This window comes from Carcharhinus amblyrhynchos, chromosome 3 (assembly GCF_965287045.1).
Source record: "Carcharhinus amblyrhynchos chromosome 3, sCarAmb.v2.hapA, whole genome shotgun sequence".
Taxonomy (NCBI): domain Eukaryota; kingdom Metazoa; phylum Chordata; class Chondrichthyes; order Carcharhiniformes; family Carcharhinidae; genus Carcharhinus; species Carcharhinus amblyrhynchos.
The window spans coordinates 39,783,446-39,807,671 of record NC_137326.1 but is presented as its reverse complement, the minus strand read 5'-3'; the positions used below and the strand labels follow the sequence as shown (position 1 = coordinate 39,807,671).

Genomic DNA, 24,226 nt, shown 5'->3' with positions numbered 1-24,226 from the left:
GAGAGCATTGTGTGCAGTTTTGGTCTCCTCTTCCAAGGAAGGACATTCTTGCTCTTGAGGGAGTGTAGCAAAGTTTACCAAGCTGATTCCGGGGATGGTGGGATTAATATATGAATAGAGATTGATTAGGCTAGGATTGTTTTTGCTGGAGTTCAGATGAATGAGGGGGGTTCTCATAGAGACTTATAAAATTCAAACAGGACTAGACAGGGCAGATGCAGAGAGGATGTTCCCGATGGTGGGGGAGTCCTATGGAAGCATCTCAAGCTATTGAATTATGCTATTCTACCAGAACCAGAAGATCTCAAAAACCTGATTTATAATACAAATCTAATTATTTTTCAGATTTTGATAGTATTTCTTATTCACCTGTATAAAAGTAATCTGATAAGTAAGGATGGAAAAAGGAGTTAAAAGTGGAGGTGATTGTCGCTTTAAGACCAGCCTTACTGAGCAAGGATCACGTTGTCCGAACAACCAATGAACATCTAGCATTGCGAGGCTGGCACCTGTACTATGCCTTTTTGATAAGTATTTTAAGGAATTAGTTTCTTATTGTATGAACCATTGAACAGGAAGACTTGTGGTACAGCATAGCATGCCTGCCACTGTTTTCAAGTTCCAGTTCAGGACTTGGTGACCAGAGGAGGTGCATTCATAATGTGGCCAAACAGGTTGAATTTCAGCCTGTAAATACAACTGATTGCAGGAGGGTTCCCTGCTGAGCCATACTGCTGAAAACAATGGTAATCCCTGCATTATTTAACCGAGCATAATCATGGACCAATGCAATGGAAGTCCGTGGTCATCAACATCCTCTCAGGGCATGGTAAAGGAAGAGAAGGATGAGATATTGGCCTGACTTTCAAAGTTTGCATTTTTCCAGCAACTTTGCCCAAATCTTTGTCATGTTAAATCAACTTGCAAATATTTCCTTTGTTGGTTGTTCTACTGGACCATGTTCCAGGGCATATTTTAAAATTGAATGAATACATAACACTAAAAAGAAATACTACATCAAATATATTTCTTTACAGGAAAGGCCATTCTCATTTATATTATGTAGTGAGATGGTTATCCTGATATTACAATCGTGGCTGTAGCATGGTTCAGTTACAATGATAAATTCTTCAATAAATCATCCATTTCAATATGGGTCTACATTGATATTTCAAATGAAACATCTTACAAATGATACATCTTGGCATTCAAACACTAATAATCAATCCTAACTTAGGTATTTAAATCCAGAGTATTATTTTTGTTGGACCAGGATGAGCTAAGGCAGGTAAATAGAATTGAGGTACAGATTAGTTATGATCTAATTGAATGAATGGCAGAACAAGCCTGAGGAGTTGAATGGCATGTCCCTGTTTTCTGTGTTCCAATCCCCAACATGCTGTTTTGGATAGCAGATCAACTGATTCAAAAAATCATATTGTAAAGTTTTCATGCCAACATTATAATTCAAAACCACTTTTAAAATCAATTTGTCAATAACAATCTTGCTTCCTCCAAAATAAGAATCTAGGAATTGGTTTATAAGTCTACCTCAGGTTACTGTGTTATCCTGCTTCAGTGATATATAACTACCATTAGGGAATTTTCACAAGTTGGGCCATATCCTCACTATCAATAGGGGAGTCTCGGTACTGAAGAATTTGAGTTTCACTATTCCCTCACTATCATGATATTTCAGAAAAAAAAAAATCAATAAAAAATCAGCTTTCCAATTTACACCTTATTTTTTCAAGATGATTATTCTCAATAAATGGGACAATCCTTTTCATGCACTACACAGATAAATTTGATGCCGTTCTTTCCATTGCGCATTGCACAAATCTCCAGGACCTGATGGTTTTCACCCAAGCTTCATAATATAAGTAGGTGAGGAATCTGCAGGAACATTAACTCTGATCTTGTAGAATTCTCTGCAGGGATACCCCCCATTGGATTGGAAAATAATCAGTGTCCCTTCATTATTTAAGAAGGGTGGAAGAGAGAAACCAAGAAATTAAATGTCAGTTACATAAAAAAAAATGCATTGATATTGTGCCTTTCAACATCCTCATGATTTGCTCTCAGAACATTAATGCAGTTTCATGTTTGATGCTGCAACTACTTTAACCAAAACTCACAGCCACCCTAATACTAATACAGTGCAGTTGATGAACCACCTTCTTCCATTATCTAATTTTTGGGCAACGTTTTCCATAATAATTACATTTGAGGAAATTGATATGTGATTATTTTGGGGGAAAAAGGAAGGTGGTAGCCAATTGCATTTAAAGGATAACCAATCTAGCTGATTATCTTTAATACATGGTGTGTTGATTAATAGATTTTTTAAAACATTAAATTGCACACCACAGGGGGCTAAGAGTATCAGTGTGATAATAGGTGATCTCACTGTCTAATTGGCTGTCTTACTGTCGGGCCCGCTCCACTGGTTGGTCCAAATTTTGTCCAAGTGGGGCAAGGATAGGGTTCTACAGGGGTCAGAATTGATGTTTCTTTATTTTTAATTTTTCTGAATGGCACCATTTCATTGCTGCTATGGTCTGAAAGATTGCAATGCGTGCCAGTCCTGCTCACTCCAAATCAACTCATGCTCCCTGTGTTTAATCTCCTATGAGGAACTGCCCTCATCTTGACGATCTGTGAAATGAAAGTTCCTTTTAAATTTAAGGTTTAAGTTTTAAGATTATTCATTAATGTCACAAGTAGGCTTACATCAATACTGCAATGAAGTCACAGTGAAAATCCCATAGTCGCCATACTTCGATGTCTGTTTGGGTGCACTGAAGGGGAATTTAGTGTGGCCAATTCACTTAACTGGCACATCTTTGTGGGAGAAAATGGAGCACTCAGAGGAAACCCATGCAGACATGGGGAGAACGTGCAGAGTCTGCACAGACAGTGACCCAAGCCCAGAATCAAACCCAGGTCCCTGGCACTGTGAGGTAGCAGTGCTAACCAAATATGTCAAGGTAAAATATTTATTTGAAGAAAATGTGGATTCCTTCGTTCCAGAGAAATTGAAGATTTAGTGATCTGCTCCCTCCCTATTTGCATCTCATCAGCACAGACACTCTGAAATGTTATATAGACGTATAGGAGAAAACAGCAGTAAAGATTTTACAAGGGGAGGTAAAACAGAGCCATGCAAAGAGGGATGAGAGAGAAAAATAGTAAGACAAGAAAGATAAGCGGATGTAAAAAAACAGGAGAAATGAACAATGTACTGAGTTCAGATTTTCCTACTGCTATTTGCTGCAAGTGCTGTCTTCTGTTCGACTCAGCTAATCTGCCGTATCCCAGCAATTCAAGTCTACTGTCACAAGAGCAAAGGAGTAGGCTGCTGAGCTGTGAGGATGACTGTTCCATGTGTTCAATATGAAATGTTCAAAGTAGCTTGTGCAACACAACAGGTTCAATGTTAATTCAGCCAGCTTGGTGGGAACGGTGTGTAGAGTGGGGGTAAATTGAGGGGGTTTAAGATGTCAGGAGTTAAAATAACAAGGAGTCTGCACCAAGTTTCCAAGGTGTCTCCACTGCTTACAATTCAATACTTACCCTGTCGGACTGGGGGTAGCCAAATTTCAATGACAAAGACTTGACCAACTCACATCATTGGGTGCTCAAGCCACTGAAGGCCACAAGCTAGGTAACCAGCATTCTGGCCACCAGAGATGCAGATAAGTGAAGTTTACTTTTTTATTTTAAAAGATTCTTGTGAGGCAGAAGATCTCTGACTGATGCAGGTCCCACAAGAACATCTAATGCCTCCTCTTTCCCAGGCTTCCATTAACTTTCAATTATAGACTATCTCAATTCCAAATCATGGCCATCTCTCCCCCACTTCCAGTTTTCTTGGGGTAGCTCTGTGAATGTGGCACTTTTAACATTGGATGGGTGTCAGCTGGACCATGGAAATGAAGGCTTGTAGTTAAAATCTCTTGTGTTCACAGTCCATTCAGCTCCCACATCCTCAGTTTCTGCCTTCAGTTAAAATTGGGAGCAATGGTACAGTTTGTGGATTCTCCCAAAGCAGGTTGTTCTATTGTAGGGTTATAGATAAGTACACACAAAAGGAGGCCAAGTGACCCATTGAGTCAGCTCTGGCTCTATGGAGAGCAACTCTAGTTTTTCTAGTAAATCGCTCTGTAAATCTCCAAACCCTTCATGTCCAGCCTAAAGTGTGGTGTCCAGAATTGAACATAACACTCCAGAACTGAACCAATGTTTTATAAAGATTGACTTCTTGGAAGGGACAGTTGTTCACATCTTTATGGAATGTGCCTTTGCAAAGAATGTCTGGAAGAAGACGCTATGATATTTGTCAAGATTCACCCTAAGCAGCTCCATGATGCAGGACACTGTACTTTCGGTTGTTGCCAGCGACCCACTCCGAGACAAACATCAACTGCTGCTGGAGGATCACCAACTGAGTGAAAGATGCTCTTTGGCCACCCAAAACTTCTTGGTCTTCTAGTGCAAAAAATTGTCCAACAAGGGGCATACACGCGATGGGTCGTACTTGGGCTGCTCTTGAATGTTCGAGAGTTGTTTCTTGATTTTCAAAAGGCGTTTGACAAGGTGCCCCACAAGAGGTTATTACATAAGGTCAGGGGGCATGGAGTTGGGGGTAGGGTGTTAGCGTGGATAGGGGATTGGCTGTCAAATAGGAGGCAGAGAGTGGGGGTCAATGGGTGCTACTCGGATTGGCATTTGGTGACTAGTGGAGTGCCCCAGGGGTCGGTGCTGGGGCCTCAGCTATTTACCATTTATATAGATGATCTGGAGGAGGGAACCGAGTGTATGGTGTCGAAATTTGCTGATGACACCAAGATTGGTGGAACGGCAAATTGTGCGGAGGATGTGGAGAGTCTGCAGAAGGATCTAGATAGGCTGGGCGAATGGGCCAGGAAATGGCAAATGGAATTTAATGTTGGCAAGTGCGAGGTGGTCCACTTTGGTAGGAATAATGGTAGGAAGGACTATTACTTACGTGGCGAAAAACTGCAGCATGCGACAGTGCAGAGGGACCTCGGGGTCCTTGTGCATGAGTCGCAAAAACCCAGTCTGCAGGTGCAGCAGGTGATCAGGAAGGCAAATGGGATGCTGGCCTTCATAGTAAGGGGGATTGACTGTAAAAGTAGGGAGGTCTTGCTGCGGCTGTATAGGGCATTGGTGAGGCCGCAGCTAGAGTACTCTGTGCAGTTTTGGTCGCCACACTTACGCAAGGATATTTTGGCCTTGGAGGGAGTGCAGAGGAGGTTTACTAGGCTGATTCCGGAGTTGAGGGGGTTGAACTATGAGGAGAGGCTGAATAAACTAGGCTTGTACCCGTTAGAGTTCAGAAGAATGAGGGGAGATCTTATTGAGACGTATAAGATGTTGAATGGGATGGATAGGATAGAGGTGGAGAGGCTCTTCCCGCTCAGAAAGGACAGTAGGACTAGAGGGCACAGCCTCAAGATAAAGGGGGGTGGTTTAGAACGGAGTTGAGGAGGAACTTCTTCACTCAAAGGGTGGTGAATCTCTGGAATTCTCTGCCCGTTTAAGTGGTGGAGGCTGCCTCGCTCAATATTTTTAAGATGCGGGTTGATAGGTTTTTGATAAGCGAGGGGATTAAGGGTTATGGGGAGAGGGCAGGAATGTGGAACTGAGCCACGACAGATCAGCCATGATCTTATTGAAAGGCGGGGCAGGCTCGAGGGGCTAGATGGCCTACTCCTGCTCCTATTTCTTATGTTCTTATGAGAGTGGCCTCGTGCTTCATGTCGTTAGCGTGTGCTTAAACTGGACCAGATGCTGGGCAACACGACAGCTCAGTGACTATCACTGTTGTGCAGACACATGGATTTGGGCCGGTGCCTGTGGGAGTTTGCGCATTCTCCCCGTGCTTGCGTGGGTTTTCTCCGGGTGCTCCGGTTTCCTCCCACACCCCAAAGATGTGCTATTAGGCTGTTTGGAAGTAATAAATTGTCCCTAAGTTAGTTTCCCTCAATGTGGAATGCCATAAAACAATAGATAAGGGTCATGGGTGGAGGGGGGACTGGTAATGTTAAAATGGCGGCGCGCGCTCGTTGGGCCGAAGGGCCTGTTTCCCGGGCTGTTTTTGTTCTTTGAATGTTGTAGACTGGCACATTCCAGAGCCGAGTACTACATGCTGAGGGACACACTCAAGCTTGTGACAGCTGCTGCCAAGGCACAATGGGGAAAGGCCACTTTCAGCTATTATACACTGAGAGGCTGGGAAGCATGTAAAGCCCCTCAGACTGTGTGCTTAATCTTAACTGCAAGTGACTATATTGAAGCACTTCAGAGTGCAACGTGATCGATTACATAGTTTGAAAAGAATTGTTGTCTCTGTAATGGAAATACTGAAATGTTTGTAATGTTCTCATTACTGAACTGAAGCACCTCTGAGTGCATCTTGATCTCGGGGTAAAGTGTGATTAACATTGCACCTCACTGTTTTAACAATTCAAAATGTTTTGTAATGTCTCTTTCAGATTTTATATGAATAAAGTATATTTTTGCAAAAAGTATTTCTACCAAAATGTATTACCTCATACTTTCCTTTATTGAATTTCACCCGCTTTATGTCCATCAGTGCAACCAGCCTATCGATGAAGTCCATTACTATTCTTTTCACTGTTTAAAATTGATGTCAATGGAAATCAGAGACAAAACTCTCCACTGGTTAAAGTCATACCTAGCACAAGGGAGGATGGTTGTGGTTATTGGAGACCACTCCTCTGAGTTCCAGGATGTTGCTGCAGGTCTTCCTAAGGATAGTGTCCTCAGCTCAACTATTTTCATTTGCTTCATCAATGACCTTTTCCCCAACATAAGATCAGAACTGGGAAGGTTCTTTGATGATTGCGCAAGGTTCCACATCATTCATGATTCCTCAGATACTGAAGCAAACCATGTCCACATGCAGCAAGACTTGAACAAAATTCAAGCTTGGGCTGGTAAGTGGCAAGTAACATTTATGTTGTACCAGTGCCAGGAACTAGCCATCTCCAAGAAAAGAAAATCAAAGCATCTGTCCTTGCCATCGCTGAATCCCACATCATCAATGTCCTGGGAGTTATTGTAGATGAAAAACTTAACTGGGCCAGCCATATAAATACTGCGGCTAGAGACCAGGTCAGAGGCTGGGAATTCTGTTGTGAGTAACTCAGTACCTGACGCCCAAAAGCCTATTCAACAAGGTGCAAGTCAGGTGGTGAAATCCTTACCTGAATGTGTGCAGCTGCAACAACACTCAAGAAGCTCAACACTATTCCATTTGAAGCAAGCTAGTTGATCAAAATCCTATCCACCACCTTAGAGACTGACTTTCTCCACCACGGGCACACTGTAGCAAGGGTCTGTACCAGCTAGCTGATGCAACTACCCAAGGTTTCTTTGACAGCACCTTCCAAACCTGTAACCTCTATGACCTGAAATAATAAGGGTAGAAGATGCGTGGAAGAACTTTCAAGTCCTCCTTCAAGTCACACAGCCTCCCAAGTGAAATTATATCACTGTTCTTTCATTGCATCAAAATCCTGGAGCTCCCTCCCCAAAAGGATTATGAATGTACCTATATCATATAAACTGTACCAGTTCAAGAAGACAGCTCTGCACCATCTTCTTAGGGGTAATTAGGGATGGGCAATAAATGCTGACTTGCAAGCAGTGCTCACATCCTAAGGACAAATATAAAAAATTACAACATTTTATGTAACCTAATTCCAAAATTGTGCCCTGAACCCCCAATCCAAGTCACTAACAACTATCCAAAGCAGCAGTGGTGGTACTGAAACTTGGGAGCCCCTCTGTATACCTTCTTCAGCTATAAGATAAGCTATTCACTACAATTCTCTGTTCTTTTTATCTCTGAGAAATGGATAGTTAAAAGAAATGAATTAGGAAGAAAAAATATGCAGCTTGGCAATGGATAAATGTGGATTATGGACTAAGAAATTAAAAGTTATGGTCTTAAGGAGGCAATGCACAAACGTGGTAGATTAAGTAAGTAGTACAGTAAGATGTCTCACAATACCAGGTTAAAGTCCAACAGGTTTATTTGGTAGCATCAGCTTTTGGAGCGCTGCTCCTTCATCAGGTGAGCTGCCTATTCATCTTTCACAATGTTGGATTTTAACCTGGTGTGTGAGACTTCTTACTGTGCCTACCTCAGCCCAATGCCGGCATCTCTACATCATAAGTAAATAATAAGCTGATTATATCAAAAAATGAACTGGGTCAGTGAGTTTAAAGAGGTTAGGAACAGGGCAGCTGACCAAAATAAAGAAAATTAAATTCAAGTACAAGAGAAAAGATGAGACAAAGGGCGAATTCTCCTCAAAGTATTCTAAATGTTTAATTCGCAGGGAACTTGGAGTAATTCATGCTGTTTTATTCAGTGGGAATTCACACTAGAATCATCCACACTCTATGTAATGCAGAGGCTATCAGCATGAATATTATTAGATTTCAGAGGGTGGGGCCTATTTCCATCCAGGAGACTGCGGACCTTTGTGCATGCGCAGTGGCCCCAAATTGTCAGCCGCTTGTTTGCTGGCCAGCTCAATCGCCAGTCATCCCGGGAACCCCTCAGTGCTGTCCGCCCCCAACCCTCCCTCATGGCCTGTTCGTGGCCCTCCCTAACCTTTCCCGGTTATCCCCAACCATTCTGGACTGCCCCGATCTCCAGCCAGCCCCGCACCCCCCCCCCCCCCCCCCCCGCAGTTCCAATCCCCCCTAACCCCTCCACAGCACAGACCTGACCCCAGCATACACCCTCCCCTCCAGCAGACCACGCCCCCCTTCAGCCCGCCCTGTTCGCTGGCCTCTTCCTATCCCCATTGAGCTCAATGCAGAGTGGCAGCGGGAATCCCATCCTCACCAATCGCCCCCTAGGCCCTGCCCCAATGGGCAGTGCCAAGGTGCCCCCTGGGTATGGGCAGTTTACAAATTGGGCAGTGCCAGGGGTTACAGGGTGGCACTGCCAGGGTGCCCATGCCCAGGGGGCATGACCACCCCGGACTGAACCCCTTCACTCCAGCAGGCTTGAGTTGTTAACTCCCTGAAAGTGGGGAGCTACTTACTGTAAACCCTGCTGAAATGAGACACACTGGTGGGTGGGAGAATTCAGTGCCGGGCCTGCTAATAGCATTTAAATAATATTAAATTATTAAAATATTTAAAATAGCACCGCCTCTTCACTGATTTCCAGCACGGAGCAGACTGTGCCAGAAATTCGGCACTGGGAGCCGCAAGCAGAGTGTGAACTTTTGTGGGAACTGATTTTCAAGTGTGAAAAATAATGTACTGATTTCTTGACATTAGTTTCAATTCACTCTTATTGAATTGTTTCACTACATTCGTTAGCAGTGACTCTCCCATCCCATTGCACTATTTTTTTAGTGCAATGGGATGGGAGAGTCACTGCTAAAGAATGTAGTGAAACAATTCAGTAAGAGTGAATTGAAACTAATGTCAAGAAATCAGTACGTTATTTTTCACACTTGGTTAGCATAATGAATTTATTATTTATTACTACATCCACTCTAAATTGCTGAAAATGCAGCAAATGAAGTGTTAAAAATCTTTTTTTCTCTGTGAGCGTAGATCATGAAACCACCTAAATTTCATGAGATTAAATTATTTCATAACTCATAAATAGAGATAGGTGTCAATCTACAGACTTAGTTAAAACCAAATCCCACGTAACAAATATGTATATCTCATACGAGGTGTGACTACATTGGGACAGTGGGAAAGGAAAGTAGGATCGCTTTCTAAAATTGGAGTCTTTTGAATCCATTTCTTTTCTAATCTCAATATTAATCAGTCAATTATATTTATTCACCCACAACAACAAGCAATGTTTTGTTAGTTTTCAGTGACGAGCATATTCCACTGCTCCTGGTGCTGACACAGGAGATGTGTTGGCAGAAGGTTAAATTGAGAAAAACTGACAAGAAGAGGCTTTGAGAGACAGAAGTTTTACTCAACATTAGATGTTTTAAAAAAGAAATGACAGCCAAATTACCAGACCACATTGGAAAAATGCATGCACCTCCAATTATTTATCTTTTTATTCAATTGTTTAAGGTTTACAGTTTGTCTTTAAAATACCAGAGCAATTTCCAAGTGATGTAAATACATCAAAGCACATTCTTACCTTTGTGGTCTTAACTCTATTGCCAGAGGCGCACATCCATCCTGAATTATCTGGTAATGTCTTGCACTCCTCTCCCTCTACACAGGGGTCCATCTCACACCACCATTTTCCAATAACAATGGAAGCTTTAGAAGGTCATGGAACAGATAAAAGAAATGGCTAATGAATCATTGTTCAAGGAAATGTTTAATTCTGTGTATGATGTTCTGTACTCTTTCCAAACAATCTTTGTGATAGCATTAAAAGTAAAGTTAAAACAGTGTGTAAAATGTAAACACATCTAATTTTTTTACGCACTATGAATAATTTATTATCATCATGATATACAAAGAGCTGCATCTACCATGCTGCTAGGGAAGAGGGGCATTCAATGTATACATTTTGGACAGGATTCTCCAACCTTACCCTAGGCTGGGATTCTCTGGTGCCACTGCTGTGAATGGAGATTTGCCTGAGCATCAAATTCTCCATTCTTGTTAGTCGTACTGGCAAAGCGAATTACTTTGGAGAATTCTGGCCTTTATTTCAATCTGGTCCCACTAGAATCCCACCATGTCACTATGAGTGCATATGGATGGTCTCCGCTATCTACCATGTAATCAATTCCATCAGTCACGATCATTTTCACGTTTTAAATCCATTAACATAAAGTAGTTCAGCTTATTTTCTCTTGCTGTGGGTCAACAGAACTTCAATTTAACTTGGGCAGAATTGTAGAACATCAGTTCCTAAGAAAGTAAATTGGCATGGAGCATTGATTCCATGTTATATTATTGAATGATAAAATATGGTTTTGTACACAACTTCTGTTAAGAGCTTTTTCCCCAGAGAAACAAGAAGCAAGGTTGGAGAGTCAAATGTGTGGGGGAGGGATAATGGGGTTGGGATGTTTGGGTTGGGGGGAGGGGTGGAGGTGGTGGAGGAGTGCAGGTTTTACCATAGGCCTTGACTGCTCACCCCATTGTAAGCAATATTGATATCAGGTTATGACGAGGCTGCCAGGTTACATACCTTCCCTTTATCTGGAATAATAGTAGATAACCTGGATCACTGAACAGAAAGGAGAAATATCCTAAATTTCTGTTTACATTTTTCATTCACCCTTGACTAATATTTTGGCTGGAATTCTCCAGCTGTTAATGCCCCACCACTGCTGCCAGTAAGGATGGAGAATTTGGCACTCAGCAAATCTCCAGTCGTAGCAATGGGACAGGGGAATCCTGGCTGCCGGTGAGGTTGGAGAGACTGGCACTTCATACTTAAACCACTAGCCTTAAACTGCTCCAAAATTTGCATAGTAAAGTCCGCATATTCATATATATCTATGTTGTGACAGAACACTCAAGTTATTTGGTTTTAACCCAGTTAATAGGCAAAAATCAAAACATAACCTTATTTTTATTAAAAATTGCATTTATAGAAATACTTGGATTTAAGCAAATCAGTCAGCAGAAATTGTAATAACCTTCTGATAGTTTGTGTTGGTCAACACATCAAAAGGCAAATAAAATGAGGTTTAATTGGATTTTTATTTTCGAAAGTACTTCTACTGTACATAAATTATTGTCGGATGACTGTGATCCATTAGGCAACACCACCAACACATCATTTGAATAAACCACAGCAGACAGAAATGGAGATTTACTTTAAAAGCCTCCATCCTTACAAAACAGGATACAAAGACCTTTATAGATCTTGCGTCTGCTCATATTAGTGATCTGCTTTGGAAATGGCAACGTATCTGTTAGCTTAATAATCTGCTAGCTTCAGCAACATACCCGGGATATAGCTGAAGGCTGTCTCCGTGTCATCAGTTGTCTCCAAATGGCAATGAGAATAGGAAATGATAACTTTCAAGATCATGCTGGCACATGAAAGGAGTAGAGCTCGAAAGAGGAAGGGAAATTATTTTCAGCCAGCAGCACCTACATTAAAATTGCAATTGCCTATTTTCTTCAAATGTCATTGGGAAATGGAGTCCACCAGGATGGTGGTGTAAAGCCTCTGCACTTAACAGTCAGGAGCAGCTGCTGCAATGGCCAAAATAGCCCTGTCCAGGTCATTACAAATTCCATGAAACAAGAATGAACAACATCCCAATGTAATAGGTCTGTCCTATTAATAGTGCAGAATCAAGGAAAAGAGGGCAAAACAAAAAGGCTCTATTTCCGAGTTACTTTTTACATAAGATTTATTTTGATCCTCCTTACTTCTGAACACTTAATGTATCATCACAGATAATAACGTGGAAAAAACATAGCCCATCAATAACGGGTTGTTAAATCTATCATGAGGATATGAATAAGCCATTATTCATCGTTAAAGAGAATGATGCTAACAAAATGACACCCAAAGGATATTCATAATGCAAATATATTTTAGTTAATTTCAGTATGCAGTAAACATTTATTAGTCTTAAAAATGTTCGAAAAATTGGTTTTTCCACAATGTTTCAAGTACAATGTTATAATTTATCATGGATTGTTCAGTTATGGTGCTCAAAAGCTGGGAGGACTGTTCAATGTTTGACTTTACAAATGTGCTTAAACATGCTCTTGGCATCTAACATATGGCTTATATAAGCTATGAGAATAGAGAAATTGTAATTTTATTCCTGATTTGTTCTATAACAGAAGTTCCCTGGTTCAGCAATCGCAGTCTGTAATAGCTTTTTTTATTGTCTTGCTCCACTTGCTGCGACAGAAAATTGCCATGCTGAAATACAATGTAAATAAAGAACCAGAATTTCAGACAGTCGTGGGGAGACAGTTAAGTATGGCTTATAAAAAGATTATGAGACAGGATCATTTTTCCAACACTTCTGTGATAAAACAAAATGTAATTAATTTAGCAGCGTCTTCAATTAAGGGGACTCGATTCTCATAGTCTCATTAAGATGCTTGCGGGTTGGCTCGAGGAATTCAAAAGGAGGCAATGCAGCACTAAATAATTTTACATCTAGAGAAAATAAATGTGAAACTGTGCAGCGTATGCGGTATGTGACCCTTAGATTACCTATTAGCTTGAAGCCCATTCGTGCTGAATAAAGTGAGACACTGCACTTCCTCTTTTCATTAGGCTGAGTTTGGCTGCTTGCCAATGAGATTTTGAACTTGGGAATTTCAGAGGCCGTGACCTATAGGATTAGTTGGTATCAGCGTCGTGGTCATGCGCTTAGTGCAGTTTGAATCAACAGCAAGATGCACTCTATGGATCAGTTACATATGACAGAAGGTGGGCTTAGTTTTCAGAATTTCACAGTTAAAGACGGAGGATGTCGATAACATTCTGGGGTCAGGAACCTGATTTTGGGATCAGTTCAGGGTCCTGACCACGCAATGCATGTTCCTAACACATCTGACTCAATTTTTTAGAGTGTCAGCCCATTAATGAACTGAATAATCTCATTAGTGATAGACAGCATGGTTTTGTTCGAGGGAGGTCATGCCTCACAAATTTGGTTGAGTTTTTTGAGGAGGTGACAAAAATGATTGACGAGGGAAGGGCCGTGGATGTCGTCTATATGGATTTTAGTAAAGTGTTTGACAAGGTCCCTCATGGCAGGTTGGTGCAGAAGATTAAATCTCACGGGATAAAATGTGAGCTAGCTAGATGGGTAGAGAACTGGCTTGGCCATAGAAGACAGAGGGTAGCAGTGGAGGGGTCTTTTTCCAGTTGGATGTGTGTGACTAGTGGTGTTCCGCAGAGCTCTGTACTGGGACTTCTGCTGTTTGTCATATATATAAATGATTTAGATATAGCTGGTGTGATCAGTAAGTTTGCGGATGACACAAAGATTGCTGGAGTTGCGGATAGTGATGAACATTGTCAGAGAATACAGCGGGATACAAATAGGCTGGAAACTTGGGAGGAGAAACGGCAGATAGAATTTAATCCAGATAAATGTGAAGTGAAGCATTTTGGTAGATCTAATTTAGGGGGAGTTATACAACAAACGGTAGAACCATCAGGAGTATAGACACACAGAGGGACCTGGGTGTGCAAGTCCACAGATCCTTAAAGGTGGCAGCACAGGTGGAGAGGGTGGTGAAGAAGGCAGATGGTATGCTTGCCTTTATTGGACGGGGCATAGAGTATAAAAGTTGGCATATGATGTTGCAGCTATATAGAACATTGGTTAGACCACATTTGGAATACTGCGTCCAGTTCTGGTTGCCACACACGTGGAGGCTTTGGAGAGAGTACAGAAAAGGTTTACCAGGATGTTGCCTGGTATGGAGGGTCTTAGCTATGAGGAAAGATTGGGTAAACTGGGGTTGTTCTCCCTGGAAAGACGGAGGATGAGGGATGACGTAATAGAGGTATATAAAATTATGAGGGGCATAGATAGGGTGAACAGAGGGAAGCTTTTTCCCAGGTCGGAGGTGACGAACACAAGGGGTCACAAGTTCAAGGTGAGGGGGGCAAGGTTCAACACAGATGTCAGGGGGACATATTTTACACAGAGGGTGGTGGGGGCCTGGAATGCACTGCCAAGCAAGGTGGTTGAGGCGGACATGCTGGGATCGTTTAAGACTTACCTAGATAGCCACATGAACAGACTGGGAATGGAGGGATACAAATGAATGATCTAGTTGGGTGCACGAGTGGTGCAGGCTTAGAGAGCCTGTTCCTGTGCAGTATTGTTCTTTGTTCTTTAATGGTTAGGAAGCAGGCTTGCAATTAAGAAGGTTGGAAGGCAGACTCCTGAGGCCCGAAGACCAATGATTGACTCTCTAATATCGACAAATTGGTAGCGCCACTCGCTGAGGGGGAGATACTGATTTTTAACAGAGAAAGAGAGAGATCGCCTCAACATGAAGATGCCCTGAAGCTGCCTGGCTATGATCAGAGAGGGGCAATCCCTCTGGGCAGAACCAATTGTTCTGAAAAGGTCATGTTATTGTATATGTAAACTTTCAGAAGCTATTTATTAAGATACCATCTAAGATGTTTGTTTTACAAAAATATCTTGGGTTGTGGCTGAATGCTACAATTCCAGCATTGTCTTGAGAAGGTAATGGTGTGCCTTTTTTTTAAAACATTGCAGTCTTGTGGTTACAATGTTCTCCTGCAGTGGGGAATTCTCGTATTTGGAAGCGATAATAGCTTCCCCTTATGGCCAGTTGTGTATGCGTGTATATAAATCTAATTAGATTAAACTAGTTCACTTTTGTAGCAGACTCCATATGGTACAAATCAGTACTTTTGTTTTGCAAACATATCACAGCTGGGCAAGAAGTGTGGGACTTTGAATTTCCTTGCACATCAAATTTGGATTAGTGAAGCTTCTGGCTAATCAACCAAAGAACTTATATGTACTCTTTCTAGGCTGTTGTACATGTGAGCGAACTGACCATCAAAGATGTCTGCCTAGGTTTGGACAAAAGGAGGAGTGCAGCCATTACTGAGACCCTCTTAATTGGTATATGGAGTGGTTAGAAATGTTTTTACTATCATCAATATCCTAAAAATCCTGATAACCCAGCTGTCAAGCTGGCAGGACAGAAAGGCAAAAGGGCAATAATTTTGACTGGCACAGGCCCAGCAGTGCAGGAGATGTTCAAAAGATTGCTCACTCCAGCAAAGCCAAAAGACACGTTACTGTCAGACATTTTGAATAAGCTTGAGTAGCACTTTGAAACTTTAATTTTTATTGGAAACCAATTGGTCCAAAATTTTAGGTGAAATTTTCAATCAGCCATGGGGCTGGGATTAGAGGTGGCTGGGCTGGCAATCTTAAGGCTTTTGGAGCAAGGAATATTAGAGGGTTATCTGTGGCCTTGAGAAAGCTGTCCATTGTAACTTTGGTAAATTTCAAAAGAAAGCGTTAAGGGACGATTTACTTTACAACGCTTCTATAAAGCGTTGCTTTATAGATTTATGGAACCATAGAATCCCTACAGTGTAGAAGGAGGCAATTCGGCCCATTGAGTCTGCACTGACCATAATCCCACCCAGGCCTATTCCCGTAACCCTACACATCTACCCTGCTAATCCCCCTAACACCAGGGTCAATTTAGCATGGTCAATCAATCTAACACGCACATCTTTGGACTGTGGGAAGAAGCCGGAGCACCCATAGGAAATCCACGCATACACGGAGAGAAAATGCAAACTCCACACAGACAGTGACCCAAAGCCAGAAGGGAACATTAGTCCCTGGTGCTGTGAGGCAGCAGTGCTGATCACTGTGCCACCTTGTCATAATGTGGAGATGCCGGCGTTGGACTGGGGTAAACACAGTAAGAAGTCTCACAACACCAGGTTAAAGATCAACAGGTTTATTTAGTAGCAAACACCACTAGCTTTTGGGGCTCTGCCTGTTCGTCAAGTGAGTGGGGGATTCTGATCACAAACAGGCCATATAGAGACGCACACTCAGTTTACATTGCACCTTGTCATAGCCAGGCAAGAAGTGTGGGATTGTGAATTTGGCATCAAAAAGTGAACATACTGGCAGTAAGGTATGGCATTACCAAAGTTAACTTTTGACATAAAAGAGCAATTAGAATTAACAATCACCAGTCATTTGCTGAACTAATTTAGTGATAGATGAATAAGCAGAAAGCCCCAGTGACAGCAGCTGGTAGTGGCAATGGTAGAACAAAGTTCTATTACTGGTGCTTAGACCAAAACTGAGTGCCAAATTGTCCCTTTGTGAAGGCAGAGTATTACAGCGCAAGAAGAAGGGTCATCTCGCCAAAGCATGTCACAAGCAGGTCAACAGAGGGTACATGGCCTGGAGATAAAGACAGTTGCTGCATAGCATTGTCAAACGTCACCAGATCAATGAGGGGTTAATTGCAATCCATGTGATCAGAAGCACAAGGATGTCCAATGGAAATTTGCAGGGCATTGTGATCCAAGCAGCATTCAATGGAGCTCAGGCAGACCTTGTGGTTGACACTGGTACATCAGTTAGTGTGTTTTCTGAATTGCTGTACTGTGAAAAGTTGATTCAATATCAGTTGGAAAAGTTGCGAATACAGTTGCACAGTTATGGAGGAGAAAAAATTCCCATAACTGCCAGAGTGTCCCTTCCATTCACAGAGCAGCACAGTGGTTAGCAATACTGCCTCAGTGCCAGGGATGCGGATTCAATTCCTGGCTTGGGTAATTCAGGGGAGTCTACACATTCTCCCTCTGTCTGCATGGGTTTTCTCCGGGTGCTCCTGTTTCCTCCCACAGTCTGAAAGACATGCTGGTTAGGTGCATTGGCCGTGCCAAATTCTCTCCCAGTGCACCCGAACAGACACCTAGAGGATTCCCACAGTAACCTCAGTTCATGTAATGTAATGTTAATTTAAGCCTACTTGTGACATTAAGAAATAAACTTAAAAAACAATGAGCAATGTACAAAACTGCTAATCATTGTTGAACAGTGACAAAAATGATCTGGATAGCAAAAATCTGTTTAATAGCACTAGTTAAATTGGAATTTTTCAAGTTAAATTGGAATGAGGTTTTTTATGCTGAAGTGAGATTCACAACTCAAGACTGACAAGATCCCTCAGGTATTTAGTGAAACTGACAAAACTATTCAAGGATTCAAGGCAAACATATGTGTTCAGAGAAATGTAAAAACCAGTTTATTGCAAGCCATGCCCAGTATCCTATACTCTAAGAGAGGAAGAAGAGGAAGAACTGAAAAATTCAAGTCTCATAACATTCTCTCTAAAACAGAACAGAGTAATTGGGCCACTCCTATGATGGTAGTAATAAAGTCAGATGTTAGTGTGAGAATATGTGGGGATTACAATGTAATGCTGAAACAGGTACTAGAACGTCATCCATTTGATAATTTGCCAATCATGGAAGATCTGTCTATAATGTTGTCAGGAAGACAAAGGTTTTCAAAGATGGATCTGGAATATTCCGATCTGCAACCTGAGCTAGAATATGGGGTGAATTATTCCATTCCGCCCAATCATAGCGGGCGAGGGGAGGACCATGGAAAGATCCCTTGACCTCTGGCAGGTTTTTCCAGTTTCGGGACAAGTGTGGCTTGAAAATCCCACCTGATAAGTTTAATCATATTTTATCATAGATCAACATAAAGGTCTAATTTAATTTCATAGATTGCCATTTGATGTCTCTTTATCCCCCAGAATTTTTCACGGGGTAATGACTTAAATTTTAATGGGAATTAGTGAGGTACGACGGATGACACATCTATTTCAGCTCCAAACAGGCAGAACCATAATGGCCGGAAATTTATCTCCTCGCCCGCCCTGGAATTGGAGCAGGCGAGGCTCGCAGAACAGAAATCTCCATTGGCTTTGGGTGGGATTTTACGATCTTGCCTGTGTGGAATTGTAAAATCCCGTCCACGGTGACAGCTTGAAAGAGATGCTCAAACTTTTGAAAAGCATGGAGCTTGGCTGAAAGTACACAATCTGAGTTGTTTCAAAATCCAGTAAGGTATTTGGGTCATGGGAAAACAAAGATGAGTTATATCCTATCAGCAGTAAGGATCAAGCAATAGGAAATGCACTATATCTCCAGAACATTTCTCAGACCTGGGTCTATTGAATTACTGCTGTAAATTCATACCAAATTTTGCAACCTTATTGCATCCATTCAATGAACTCTTGAGGAAGGGAGTTCTGTGAAATTGGTTGGCATGTAACAAGCTATTCAATGTGTATAGAGGTCAATTGATAGAGGGCATGGTACTTGTACATTATGATATGTCCAAAGAGATCAAGCTAGCTTGTGATGCCCTTGGTCATGTTCACAGTTAAACCTCCAGGGTAAGTGAGGGATAATAAATAACCTTCCTTATTTTAAACATCACAAAAAGCTTGTTGCTGGAATTATCCAAATTGATACAATCACTCTGAGGTTAAGAAAATATACACACCTCATGTACAACAATGAATTGATCACAATCAGAAAACACATAAATCTTTTCCATGACATTTTTCATATGAAATAGGTGAAGTGAGATTTACGACTCTCGCTAATTTTTTGCAGATGAACAACAGAAAGCATTCTTTCTGGTTGCACCACAGCTTGATATGGCTACTGCTAGGTCCAAGACCGCAAGAAACTACAAAGGGTCATGAATGAAGCTCAGTCCATCACGCAAACCAGCCTCCCCTCCACTGACTTTGTCTACACCTCCTGCTGCCTCAGAAAAGCAGTCAGCATAATCTCTAGGACTCCTTGCACCTCGACATACTCTCTTCCACCTTCTTCCATTGGGAAAAAGATAGAAAAGTCTGAGATCCCGTATCAAATGACTCAAGAACAGCTTCTTCCCTGCTACCATCAGACTTTTGAATGGACCTACATCAGATTAAACTGATCTTTCTCTACACCCTAGCTATAACTGGAACACTGGGTTCTGCACCTTCTCCTTTCCTTCTCTATGCATGGTGTGCAAGAAACAATACCTTTCACTGTATACTAATACATGTGACAATGATAAGTCAAATCAAATAGCTGCAGCCCAAATGCAGAGTTGTGCTTTGATTTTGTCTGCTTATAAGTTCAACAGTAGGTATAAGTGACTGGAAGATCATTGGAATGCTGACAGCATGTCTAGTTTACTGTCACCATTAGAAGTAGAACCCACCAGGGAAGATTATTTTTCTTTTTGCCCATGGACGGGTTGCCAGTCAAAACCAAAGACACTGGTAGGACAACACCCCCATCGACCTCCCCCAGAGGCCCTGCCCGCTGTAAGCCCTGTCCCTACTGTAGCCCTGGCCTCTTGGTACTGCCTGACGCTTGGTGGGCAGTGCCAAGGTGGTCCCTGGGCATAGCCACTTTGCTCCTTGGGCAGTACCGGAGGGCCAGCTTAACCCGAACTTCTGAGGGCCTCGATAGTCCCCCTTCACTCCAGCACGGTCAGTTTGCCAGTTCCCTGCTAGCAGGAAGCTATTGTAAACCCCACTGGAGTGAAACACTCCTGGCAAGGTGGGTAGACTCTAGCAGGCCCAGAGACTTCAGTCAGCCGGAGACGGGTGGAGGCCGTGACACTTAGTGGGAAGCCCACTAATTGGCCTCCGCTTGAGCCTCCTGGCCCGTTGTGCTGAATTGCTTTCATTGAATTTATACAATAATTCTTTATAGTAACAGTCAAGATATCATACGCAATTCAGAGCGCTGTATTTAAGAAGATTATTAGAGATTTAGGAAGAAAATCTACTGAAGATTCACTCAAATAATACCAGCTTGTATTTATGATCAAATATTTTTCCACGAGAACAGAGTAAACTAAAAGGGGGAGGGATAACGAATTTCAATATTATGAATGGTTTTGAGAATATAAACAGTGAATGATCCTTTCCACTGTTGGAAAAAATGGTAAGAAGGTGGCATTGACTGAGGATTATGGCTGCAGAATGAGGGAAAAAAATTAAAATATATATTCATATAGAGGGCCCAAAGGGACTCACAAGCATTTAAATAGGATTAGAAAAGAGTTTGATAAGAAAAATATGACAGGAAATTGTTAAACTTCAGACAAATGGGATTAATATAAATATTTTCAATTGAATATCCAACGGATCCACAGGCACCTTGGGCTAAAAAGACTTTTATACATTGTGATTTCTATGGTTCTAATGGGGATTCTTTAGAAGGTTTAACTTTGGAGCAGTCATGACAACCCGCGCTATAAACTAACCTCAAATTCTGCCAGGAAAAGTTTACCCAAAACAGAATCTGGATCAGTTTGAACTCAAGTTTTATGATATATTTCAATTTTTGTTTTTATTATTTTAAGATAAAAAACAACTTGAAATATAGAAACCAGAAGCAGAAGTAGGCCATTTGACCCTTCGAACCTGCTCCGCCATTCATTTTGATCATGGCTAACCATCAAATTCGATTTCCTGATTCTCCCTTTTCCCTTATATCCCTTGATCCCTTTAGCCCCAAGAGATATATCTAATCTTTCTCTTGAAATCACACAATGTTTTGGCCTCAACTACTTCCTGTAGTAGTGAATTCCACATATTCACCGCTCTGGGTGAAGAAATGTCTCCTCACCTCAGTCCTAAAAGGTTTACCCCTTATCCTCAGACTATGACTCCTAGTCCTGGATTCCTCCATCATTGGAAACATTCTTTCTGAAGCCATCCTGTCTAATAATATTAGTATTTTATACATTTCTATGAGATCCCCTTTCACTCTTCTAAACTCCAGAGAATAAAATCATAATCTGCTTAGTCTCTTCTCAAATGACAGATTGCCATGCCAGGAATTAGCGTAGTAAACATTTGCTCTACTCCTTCTACAGCAAGGATATCCTTCCTCAGATAAGGACACCAAAACTGCACACAATAGTCCAGGTGTGGCCTCACAAATGCCCTATATACTTTCTGCAAAACATCCTTGTCTCCATACTCAAATCCTTTCGCTATGAAGGCCAACATACCATTTGCTGTTTTTACTGCCTGCTGTACCTATGCACTTACTTTCAGCAACTGATGCATGAGGACACCAAGGTCTCACTGAGTATCCACCTCTCTCAATTTACACCCATTCAAGTAATAATCTGCCTTCCTATTATTGCTACCAAAGTGCACAGCCTCACATTTATCCACACTATACTGCATCTGTCATGCATTTACACATACACTCAGTCTGTCCAAAACATGCTCAAGCATCTCTGCATCTTCTTCACAGTTTATCTTCCCACCCAATTACATACCATCTGCAAATTTGGGGATGATACATTCAATTCCCTCTTCCAAATCATTAATATATAATGTGAACAGTTAGGGTCCTAGCACAGATCCCTACAGAATTGCCAATCTGAATTCATCTCAAGACATTACCTGTAATCCCATGTGCAATCCCATGAGTCATTTATAGTAGGAGGTGTCAGTATGACTAACAATGTGAGTCAGTGAGAAATTTTCCCCACTTCTCTATACAAAACATAACAATACCCCTGAAGTGAACATTACATGATATTTACAACATGGAAACAGGCCATTCAGTGCGACTGGTCTAAACCAGTATTCATGCTTCACTCCAGCTATCTTTCCCCCAGTTAACTCAATCTATTGGCATAAACTTTTATTCCTTTCTCCCTTAAGTATTTCTCAAAGACATTTAAGGATGTGTAAAAAATGCTGCCCTTGTCAGTGATGCTCACATTCCCACAAAAGAACAGAAAACTTCCTGAACTCTCCATTTAAAGGCATCTATGATATCCATCTGGGCGGCACTGTAGCACAGTGGTTAGCACTGCTGCTTCAGAGCTGAGTTTGATTCCCGGCTTGGCTCACTGTCTGTGTGGAATTTGCACATTCTTCTCGTGTCTGCGTGGGTTTCCTCCCACAGTCCAAAGATGTGTGAGTTAGGCTAATTGGTAATGCTTAAAAATTGTCCCTTAGTGTCCTGAGATGCGTAGGTTAGAAGATTAGTGGGTAAATATTTAGTTATAAGGGGATAGGGCCTGGGTGGGATTGTGGTCGGTGCAGACTTGATGGGCCAAATGGCCTCTTTCTGCACTGTAGGGTTTCTATGATTTTCTATTTCTATGATCTAATCCATTCCAGCAAGTTCTGCCTGTTCAACACTCTGTGGGTAAGGGAGTTTTCTTGATTCCCTATTAGTAAACAGCTTAGATTTATGATCACTAGTTTTAAACAGCCTCCCTGAAAAATATCACCATAATTCAGCCCCTTATCATTTTAAAGGCTTCTACTGGGTCACCCCTCTATAGAGGAAAGTGGCCAACCTGTAAATAGTTATATACCTTCTTGCATCATCCTTGTTCATAGTAGTCACAAGAACTAGTGTCCATTTCTGTCACTTGAGATACAGATGGGAACTTCCAGTCTGATTCTCAGTGGGAGAGGTACAGTTTCTGAGGGAATACTGGGGCGATTTGGGTTCCTTGATCTTGAAAGATAGCATCTGGGAGGTATTCTTAGACAAGGTTAAAAGATAGTTTCAGGATTTAATCTTTCAAGAGATGTGGGTGAGACTGACTAGGCCAGCATCTGTTGCCAATCCCTAACTTTCCTTGAAAAGGTGATGGTAAACCATCTTCTTGAACTGCTGCAGTCCACATGATATAGGCACTCCCACTGTGCTGTTGGGGAGAGCGGTCCAGAATTTTGACCCAGCAACTGTAAACATACTGCAATATTGTCCCTATTATACAACTTGCAAAGAAATGTGCAAGTGGTGGTGTTTCCATGCATCTGCTACCCTTGTCCTAGGTAGTAGACGTCATGGGCTTGGATAGTGCTGTTAAAAAAGCTTTGGTGAATTGCTGTGGTGCATGAAAAGGTTATCTCTGAACTATCACTTCAAATTAAACTGAGAGTTCGACAGGGTCACAGGTTCAAACAAGCTAATGCTGTTATTCCACCTCACTGAACGGCAAAGTCTGCAAAGATAATGATGAGATTAACAAATTTGAATTAAAAAATGTAATTGTACCAAACTGAACATGAGTATATGCAATACAATCAGCTCATTAATCCCACTCCATCCATAATGGACGTTGCATCATGGACTGAATCTACCATCTCTTTATGCTCCCAACAGAAAGATTCACAAAGCTTTTTCTTGATATCAAAAACATTTGAGCTATACTCTGTTATGGGCACATTACTAAAGTTTAGTGGACTGTTTCCTGCAGGTAAGATTTATATTGTCCTAGCAACAGGATAGCAATTTGTACCATGATATATTTGGCAATTGCTATTTATACCTAGCTTGATAATCTTCTATCATTTTCTATTTTGCTGAAAATATGCTGTGTACTGCGTTATAGACTTAATTAAGTATGAAAATTTGTTAAGTTTATATTAACATCCTATAGTTTAGTATTTACAATCCAAGTAAAATAAAATTATCTGAATTTATATTATTTCTTCCTCATGACAATGGTTAATCTACCATTTCAATTTCACATAAGTTAATTAAGACTAAAATGAATCCTCCTGATTCTGTCAAAGTTGAACAATGTCCTGCTCAAGAGAATTCAAGTGAAAAACAAAGACTGTGCTCTGAGTTAAAGAGTTGGCTGCAAAAAACAGATTTAAACCCATCTGA

At 41.5% G+C, this 24,226-nt stretch overlaps 1 protein-coding gene across 3 annotated transcripts in view; it reads right to left on the bottom strand.

The window, feature by feature from the left end:
- tafa1b (TAFA chemokine like family member 1b) overlaps positions 1–24,226 on the bottom strand; it is a 526,417-nt gene that overhangs the window by 51,585 nt on the left and 450,606 nt on the right. For all 3 annotated transcript variants that reach the window (XM_080186315.1, XM_080186317.1, XM_080186316.1), the window contains exon 4: positions 10,193–10,317. In XM_080186315.1, coding sequence (XP_080042441.1) covers positions 10,193–10,317 — 125 coding nt within the window. The remainder of the gene's footprint in view (positions 1–10,192; positions 10,318–24,226) is intronic.